The sequence below is a fragment of the Triticum aestivum genome, chromosome 6D, assembly GCF_018294505.1.
Source record: "Triticum aestivum cultivar Chinese Spring chromosome 6D, IWGSC CS RefSeq v2.1, whole genome shotgun sequence".
Classification (NCBI taxonomy): Eukaryota; Viridiplantae; Streptophyta; class Magnoliopsida; order Poales; family Poaceae; genus Triticum; species Triticum aestivum.
In genome coordinates this window covers 92,147,296-92,155,625 of record NC_057811.1, presented here as the reverse complement: position 1 = coordinate 92,155,625, position 8,330 = coordinate 92,147,296, and the positions used below count along the sequence as shown (strand labels likewise).

General features: G+C 46.7%; 1 protein-coding gene across 1 annotated transcript; it reads right to left on the bottom strand.

Annotated features, from left to right (window-relative positions):
• Positions 1–554: 554 nt before the first annotated feature.
• LOC123143789 (histone H2A) lies at positions 555–1,248 on the bottom strand. The gene has a single exon (XM_044562775.1). The coding sequence runs from the start codon at positions 1,165–1,167 to the stop codon at positions 700–702; it is 468 nt and encodes a 155-aa protein (XP_044418710.1). The 5' UTR covers positions 1,168–1,248; the 3' UTR covers positions 555–699.
• Between the last annotated feature and the right edge of the window lie 7,082 nt (positions 1,249–8,330).

Genomic DNA, 8,330 nt, shown 5'->3' with positions numbered 1-8,330 from the left:
CAAAAGGATGTGCCAGATGAGCACGAAACTGAAGCGGGAAATCTCACCGCTAAAAAATAACAGATGATACAGTTTTCAGTTGCCCGCCAAACTCCCAGAACTGAATTTCAGAACGAGCGGCAAATCTCCCCGCCAAATCGATAATCTCGTCCAGTTGCCCGCCAAACTCCCAGAACTGAAATTCAGAGGAGACAGTTTTCAGTTGCGCGCCAAACTCCCAGAACTGAAATTCAGAACGAGCGGGCAAATAGAGTTTTCAGTCTCCCCGCCAAATCGAAATTTTCGTCCAATCTTTCTGTTTCTGGGCGCGAAATTGGAGCGGGGAAATAGACGCGGATTTTCAATTTTTCATTTTCGATTAATGCTATATACGAAATTGGGGCGGGAAACCCCACCACCAAATATTTCAGGCACGCGCCAAAGAAGTTGATTCCCACCTACCTTCGCAGTTGCCCGCCCAGGCCCCTGGATGGATGAAATCCAAAGCACATGAGTGATGACAATTCTGAGCAAATCGACAACAAGGGGCAAGGGCAGATGAAACACAGATCGAATAAAATGTATCAAAGCAACTTATTGTTTCATTGAAATCACGGTCAGAAAATACAACGACAAAGCAAGAACAGTCTACTTCGAACTGAAGTATCCTCAAGCACACCCATCCATACACCCCAGCTACAGCCTAACTACGCAAGGAACCTAAGCCTTCTTGGGGGACTTGGCGGTCTTCTTGGGCGACTTGGGCTCCTTGGGGGACTTCTCGGCCGTCTTCTTGGGGAGCAGCACCGGGTTGATGTTGGGAATCACGCCGCCGTGCGCGATGGTGATGCCGGCGAGCAGCTTGCCGAGCTCCTCGTCGTTCCTGATGGCGAGCAGCAGGTGGCGGGGGATGATCCGGCTCTTCTTGTTGTCCTTGGCGGCGTTGCCCGCGAGCTCCAGCAGCTCGGCGGCGAGGTACTCGAGGACGGCCGCGAGGTAGACGGGGGCGCCGGAGCCGACGCGCTGCGCGTAGCGGCCCTTCTTGAGGAAGCGCCCGATGCGGCTGACGGGGAACTGGAGCCCGGCCTTGACGGACCGCGACACGGACTTCTTCCTGGGGCCGCCCGCCTTGCGCCCGGCCACGCCCTTCTTCCCCTTCCCGGTGGCTACGGTGGCTGAGGCGTCCATGGCGAGCTGGACAAAGGATTCGGGAAGTGGAGAGATGTGAGTGGGGATTGCTTGACTGCTGATTGCCGAGTGCGTTGGTGGCCAAGTAGACGAGATTTGCGGAGTATTTATTCGAGGGGAGAGGGGAGGAGGAAGTGGCGGTGGGCCCATGGATCCGCGTGAACGTTCAATGGACGGCTGGATCGGGAGCTGAATGGACGGCTGTGATGCCAACAAAAACAGCGATCGGTAACAGGATGAAATTGTATTGTTTGGTTGTGTGGATTGAGCCAAACTCGATAGAAATGACTGAATCGGCAGTTTTCAACAAGCCAAACTTAAGTGATGCAAAAAAACGTAGTGGACTGGTTGTATGTGAGGTTGTATGTGAGGTTGCATGTGGTGTGTTTTGATTTAACACCTAATCTCGTCTACTTATTAGTTCCGTATAATCTACACGATGGTGCTTACAGGCACATCCATGTTATAGTATTATTCGAGCAATCGGTTTGTAGTTCGTTAATTGCAAATGTTCAATTTCGTGTTCATGTTCGGAGCTATTTTGAACGAATTTTGTCAAATTCATCACGCACGGTCGGTCGTTCGAAATTTCCTTTGATGAATAGCTTCATCTTGCAGTTCCACATGACTTCCGTATTGCATGTTTTTATTTACGATGAACGTAGACGAGTAAATCTACATCTTCTTCGTGATTGTGTATAGGGACAATTCCATTTATCCTCCTAACTTGAGCCACCACCTGGCATTTGCCCCTAATTTTCAGGTATGCTCAAAAATACCCCTCTTCCGTCAAGTCACCTTACAGAAATGCCCTTGCCGTCCGGTCAAAGGGGTTTGACTGTCTGGTGAATAGTAACATGGGGAACAGTAAATTCGAAAAAAATAGCAAAAAAAATAAAAAATCTGAAATTTTGTGGGATCGAAGATACTTAAGGGCGCAAGGTGTGTGCAAGTTTTTGCGTTGTTTGGACATTCCAGGAACTCGTGGGAAAGGAAAAAATTTAAATCTATACGCTGTGAACAGTAAATTAAAAAAATAGCAAGAAATTTTAAAAAATATGAATTTCATTGGCATCAAAGAGGCTTGGGTGCACAAGGGGCTTACAAATTATTGTGATCAAATGGCATGCGAGGTGCTCTAGCAAAAAAACAAAATAGTGCATTTTTTCAAAGTTTTTTCTGCGTTAAATTTTGTTTTTTTCTCCACGAGCTCCTACAGTGTCGAAACGCAAAAAAAAAATTGCACGCACCTTGCGCACCCCAGCCTCTTTGATGCCAAATTTTTTTATATTTTTTTGAATTTTCTTGCTTTTTTTTATTTATTGCTCACAGCGTACATTTTAAAGTTTTTCGTTTGACACGAGCTGCTGGAATGTCCAAACTGTGCCAAAATTTGCACGCGCCTTGCTCCCTTGAGTATCTTCGATCCCACAAAATTTCAGATTTTTTTGATTTTTTTTGCTATTTTTTTTGAATTTACTGTTCACCATTTACTATTCACCAAACGGTCAAACCCCTTTGACCGGACGGTAACGGCACAGAAGGGCATTTCTGTAAGGTGACTTGACGGAAGAGGGGTATTTTTTAGCACACCTGAAAATTAGGGGCAAATGCCAGGTGGTGGCTCAAGTTAGGGGGATAAATGGAATTGTCCCTTGTGTATATGCATGTGTTGTGTTTTAATGACACTCTTAATCTCCTTCGCCTAGTCCCTTCTAATCGTTTCTCTGTCCCTCATGTCTCACGTCCTATTACACTGGTGTCACTACCGACGTGGTTCCTCTCGGCCTCCTCTCCCATGTCCTGTTGCACTCGCGTCATCGTCGTTGTCATTCATCTCGGCCTCCTCTTCACTGTCCTATTACACTTGAGCGGTTGTCGTCGTTGTTCATCGCGGCCTTCTCTTCTACGTCCTACTACAATCGAGCAGTCGTCGGCATTGTTTCTCTTGGCCTTCTCGCCCACATCCTGCTACACCGGCACCACCGTGAGCGTCGTTCCTCTCGGCCTCCTTGCATGCGTCCTACTTCACTGTCGTCAGCGTCGTTCCTTTCGGATTCCTCTCACGCATCCTGCTACACTGACATCGTCAAGGCACGCGCGCTGCATTTCTCCTCTCCCGCCCTCTAGCTCAGCGCCCTCCTATTCGTCACTCCGCGTGTACTTTTTCTGCGGCGGCGACGCTAGCAACTAGTTTGCCATAATGCCAACGAGCCCGCTCACCCGCGACTCCATGCTCATCGTGTCAAACGCTACGCCGCAACCAACGTCCACCGTAGTCGCCAAGGAACTCTACTGTAACTTTGTGTCAGTGTGGGTGTTCGACAAGATTTAAGTTGTTTTTACATCTCAAATTGTGCAACACCATGCGATATAGGTACTACTGTCCAGTACCTCGTAGTACATTTGCCAAGAAATTATTGTTGGAAATATGCCCTAGAGGCAATAATAAATAGGTTATTATTATATTTCCTTGTTCATGATAATCGTTTATTATCCATGCTAGAAGTGTATTGATAGGAAACTCAGATACATGTGTGGATACATAGACAACACCATGTCCCTAGTAAGCCTCTAGTTGACTAGCTCGTTGATCAATAGATGGTTACGGTTTCCTAACCATGGACATTGGATGTCGTTGATAACGGGATCACATCATTAGGAGAATGATGTGATGGACAAGACCCAATCCTAAGCCTAGCACAAGATCGTGTAGTTCGTTTGCTCAGAGCTTTTCTAATGTCAAGTATCATTTCCTTAGACCATGAGATTGTGCAACTCCCGGATACCGTAGGAATGCTTTGGGTGTACCAAACGTCACAACGTAACTGGGTGGCTATAAAGGTGCACTACAGGTATCTCCGAAAGTGTCTGTTGGGTTGGCACGAATCGAGACTGGGATTTGTCACTCCGTGTAAACGGAGAGGTATCTCTGGGCCCACTCGTAGGACATCATCATAATGTGCACAATGTGACCAAGGAGTTGATCACGGGATGATGTGAGTTACGGAACGAGTAAAGAGACTTGCCGGTAACGAGATTGAACAAGGTATCAGGGATACCGACGATCGAATCTCGGGCAAGTAACATACCGATAGACAAAGGGAATTGTATACGGGATTGATTGAATCCCCGACATCGTGGTTCATCCGATGAGATCATCATGGAACATGTGGGAGCCAACATGGGTATCCAGATCCCGCTGTTGGTTATTGACCGGAGAACGTCTCGGTCATGTCTGCATGGTTCCCGAACCCGTAGGGTCTACACACTTAAGGTTCGATGACGCTAGGGTTATAGGGAAAGTATGTACGTGGTTACCGAATGTTGTTCGGAGTCCCGGATGAGATCCCGGACGTCACGAGGAGTTCCGGAATGGTCCGGAGGTAAAGATTTATATATGGGAAGTCCTTTTTTGGTCACCGGAAAGGTTTCGGGTGATATCGGTAATGTACCGGGACCACCGGGAGGGTCCCGGGGGTCCACCAAGTGGGGCCACCAGCCCCAGAAGGCTGCGTGGGCCAAGTGTGGGAGGGGACCAGCCCCAGGTGGGCTTGTGCGCCCCCCACCAAGGCCCAAAGCGCATGGGAGAGTGGGAGGGGGCAAACCCTAGGTCCAGATGGGCCTTAAGGCCCACCCTAGTGGCGCCCCCCTCTCCTCCCCTTGGCCGCCCCCTAGATGGGATCTAGGGCTGGCCGCCACCCCTTGGGGTGGGAACCCTAGAGGGGGCGCAGCCCCCTTCCCCCCCTATATATAGTTGAGGTTTGGGGCTGCCCAAGACACGAGAACGTCTCTCTTTCGGCGCAGTCCTACCCCTCTCCCTCCTCCTCCTCTCCCGCAGTGCTTGGCGAAGCCCTGCGGGATTGCCACGCTCCTCCATCACCACCATGCCGTCGTGCTACTGCTGGACGGAGTCTTCCCCAACCTCTCCCTCTCTCCTTGCTGGATCAAGCGTGGGAGACGTCACCGGGCTGCACGTGTGTTGAGCGCGGAGGCACCGTTCTTCGGTGCTTAGATCGGAATCAACCGCGATCTGAATCGCTACGAGTACGACTCCTTCATCCGCGTTCTTGCAACGCTTCCGCATCGCGATCTACAAGGGTATGTAGATTCACTCCCCTTCCCCTCGTTGCTAGAGTACTCCATAGATTGATCTTGGTGATGCGTAGAAAATTTTGAATTTCTGCTACGTTCCCCCAGAGTGGCATCATGAGCTAGGTCTATGCGTAGTTTCTATGCACGAGTAGAACACAAAGTAGTTGTGGGCGTCGATTTTGTCAATTCTTCTTGCCGCTACTAGTCTTATCTTGTTTCGGTGGCATTGTGGGATGAAGCGGCCTGGACCGACCTTACACGTACGCTTACGTGAGACAGGTTCCACCGACTGACATGCACTAGTTGCATAAGGTGGCTAGCGGGTGTCTGTCTCTCCCACTTTAGTCGGAACGGATTCGATGAAAAGGGTCCTTATGAAGGGTAAATAGAAATTGGCATATCACGTTGTGGTTTTACGTAGGTAAGAAACGTTCTTGCTAGAAACCTATACAAGCCACGTAAAAACTTGCAACAACAATTAGAGGACGTCTAACTTGTTTTTGCAGCATGTGCTATGTGATGTGATATGGCCAGAAGATGTGATGAATGATATATGTGATGTATGAGATTGATCATATTCTTGTAATAGGAATCACGACTTGCATGTCGATGAGTATGACAACCGGCAGGAGCCATAGGAGTTGTCTTTATTTTTGTATGACCTGCGTGTCATTGAATAACGCCATGTAAATTACTTTACTTTATTGCTAAGCGCGTTAGCCATAGAAGTAGAAGTAATCGTTGGCGTGACAACTTCATGAAGACACAATGATGGAGATCATGATGATGGAGATCATGGTGTCATGCCGGTGACAAAGATGATCATGGTGCCCCGAAGATGGAGATCAAAGGAGCAAAATGATATTGGCCATATCATGTCACTATTTGATTGCATGTGATGTTTATCATGTTATGCATCTTATTTGCTTAGAACGACGGTAGTAAGTAAGATGATCCCTTATAATAATTTCAAGAAAGTGTTCCCCCTAACTGTGCACCGTTGCGAAGGTTCGTTGTTTCGAAGCACCACGTGATGATCGGGTGTGATAGATTCTAACGTTCGAATACAACGGGTGTTGACGAGCCTAGCATGTACAGACATGGCCTCGGAACACATGCGAAACACTTAGGTTGACTTGACGAGCCTAGCATGTACAGACATGGCCTCGGAACACAAGAGACCGAAAGGTCGAACATGAGTCGTATAGTAGATACGATCAACATGGAGATGTTCACCGATGATGACTAGTCCGTCTCACGTGATGATCGGACACGGCCTAGTTTGACTCGGATCATGTATCACTTAGATGACTAGAGGGATGTCTATCTGAGTGGGAGTTCAATAATCAGATGAACTTCATTATCATGAACATAGTCAAAAGGTCTTTGCAAATTATGTCATACTTGCGCTTTAGTTCTACTGTTTAAGATATGTTCCTAGAGAAAATTTAGTTGAAAGTTGGTAGTAGCAATTATGCGGACTGGGTCCGTAAACTGAGGATTGTCCTCATTGCTGCACAGAAGGCTTATGTCCTTAATGCACCGCTCGGTGTGCTGAACCTCAGCGTCGTCTGTAGATGTTGCGAAACATCTGACATACACGTTTTGATGACTACGTGATAGTTCAGTGCGTAATGCTAACGGTTTAGAATTGTGGCACCAAAGACGGTTTTGAAACGTCGCAGAACATATGAGATGTTCCGAAGACTGAAATTGGGATTTCGGACTAGTGCCCACGTCAAGAGGTATGAGACCTCTGACAAGTTTCTTAAGCCTGCAAACTAAGGGAGAAAAGCTCAATCGTTGAGCATGTGCTCAGATTGTCTGAGTACTACAATCACTTGAATCGAGTGGGAGTTAATCTTCCAGATGAGATAGTGATGGTTCTCCATAATCACTGCCACCAAGCTATTAGAGCTTCGTGATGAACTATAAATATCAAGGATAGATGATGATCCTTGAGCAACTCGCGATGTTTGACACCGCGAAAGTAGAAATCAAGAAGGAGCATCAATTGTTGATGGTTAGTAAAACCACTAGTTTTAAGAAGGGCAAGGGCAAAAGGGATACTTCATGAAACAGCAAGTCATTTGCTGCTCTAGTGAAGAATCCCAAGGTTGAACCCAAACCCGAGACTAAGTGCTTCTGTAATGAGGGGAACGGTCACTGAAGCGGAACTACCCTAGATACTTGGTAGATGAGAAGGCAGGCAAGGTCGACAGAAGTATATTGGATATACATTATATGAATGTGTACTTTACTAGTACTCCTAGCAGCACCAGGGTATTAGATACCGGTTCGGTTGCTAAGTGTTAGTAACTCGAAATAAAAGCTGCGGAATAAATGGAGACTAGCTAAAGGTGAGATGACGATATGTGTTGGAAGTGTTTCCAAGGTTGATGTGATCAAGCATCGCATGCTCCCTCTACCATCGAGATTTGGTGTTTGCGTTGAACATGATTGGATTATGTTTATCGCAATACGGTTATTCATTTAAGGAGAATAATGGTTACTCTGTTTATTTGAATAATACCTTCAATGGTCTTGCACCTAAAATGAATCTCGATCGTAGTGATACACATGTTCGTGCCAAAAGATATAAATAGTAATGATAGTACCACATACTTGTGGCACTGCCATTTGAGTCATATTGGTATAGAACGCATGAAGAAGCTCCATGTAGATGGATCTTTGGACTCAGTCGTTTTTGAAAAGATTGAGACATGCGAACCATGTCTATTGGTATATATGCATGAAGAAACTCCATGCAGATGGATCGTTTGGACTCACTTGATTTTGAATCACTTGAGACATGCAAATCATACCACATGGGCAAGATGACTGAAAGGCCTCGTTTTCAGTAAGATGGAACAAGAGAGCAACTTATTGGAAGTAATACATTTTGATGTATGCAGTCCAATGAGTGCTGAGGCATGCAGTGGATATCGTTATGTTCTTACTTCACAGATGATTTGAGTAGATGCTGAGTGTATTTACTTGATGAAACACAAGTCTGAATTATTGAAAGGTTCAAGTAATTTCAGAGTGAAGTTGAAGATCGTCGTGAC

Bases quoted from the DNA above. Each gene is read 5' to 3' on its own strand.
- LOC123143789 (XM_044562775.1), bottom strand. From the start codon at position 1,167: ATGGACGCCTCAGCCACCGTAGCCACCGGGAAGGGGAAGAAGGGCGTG.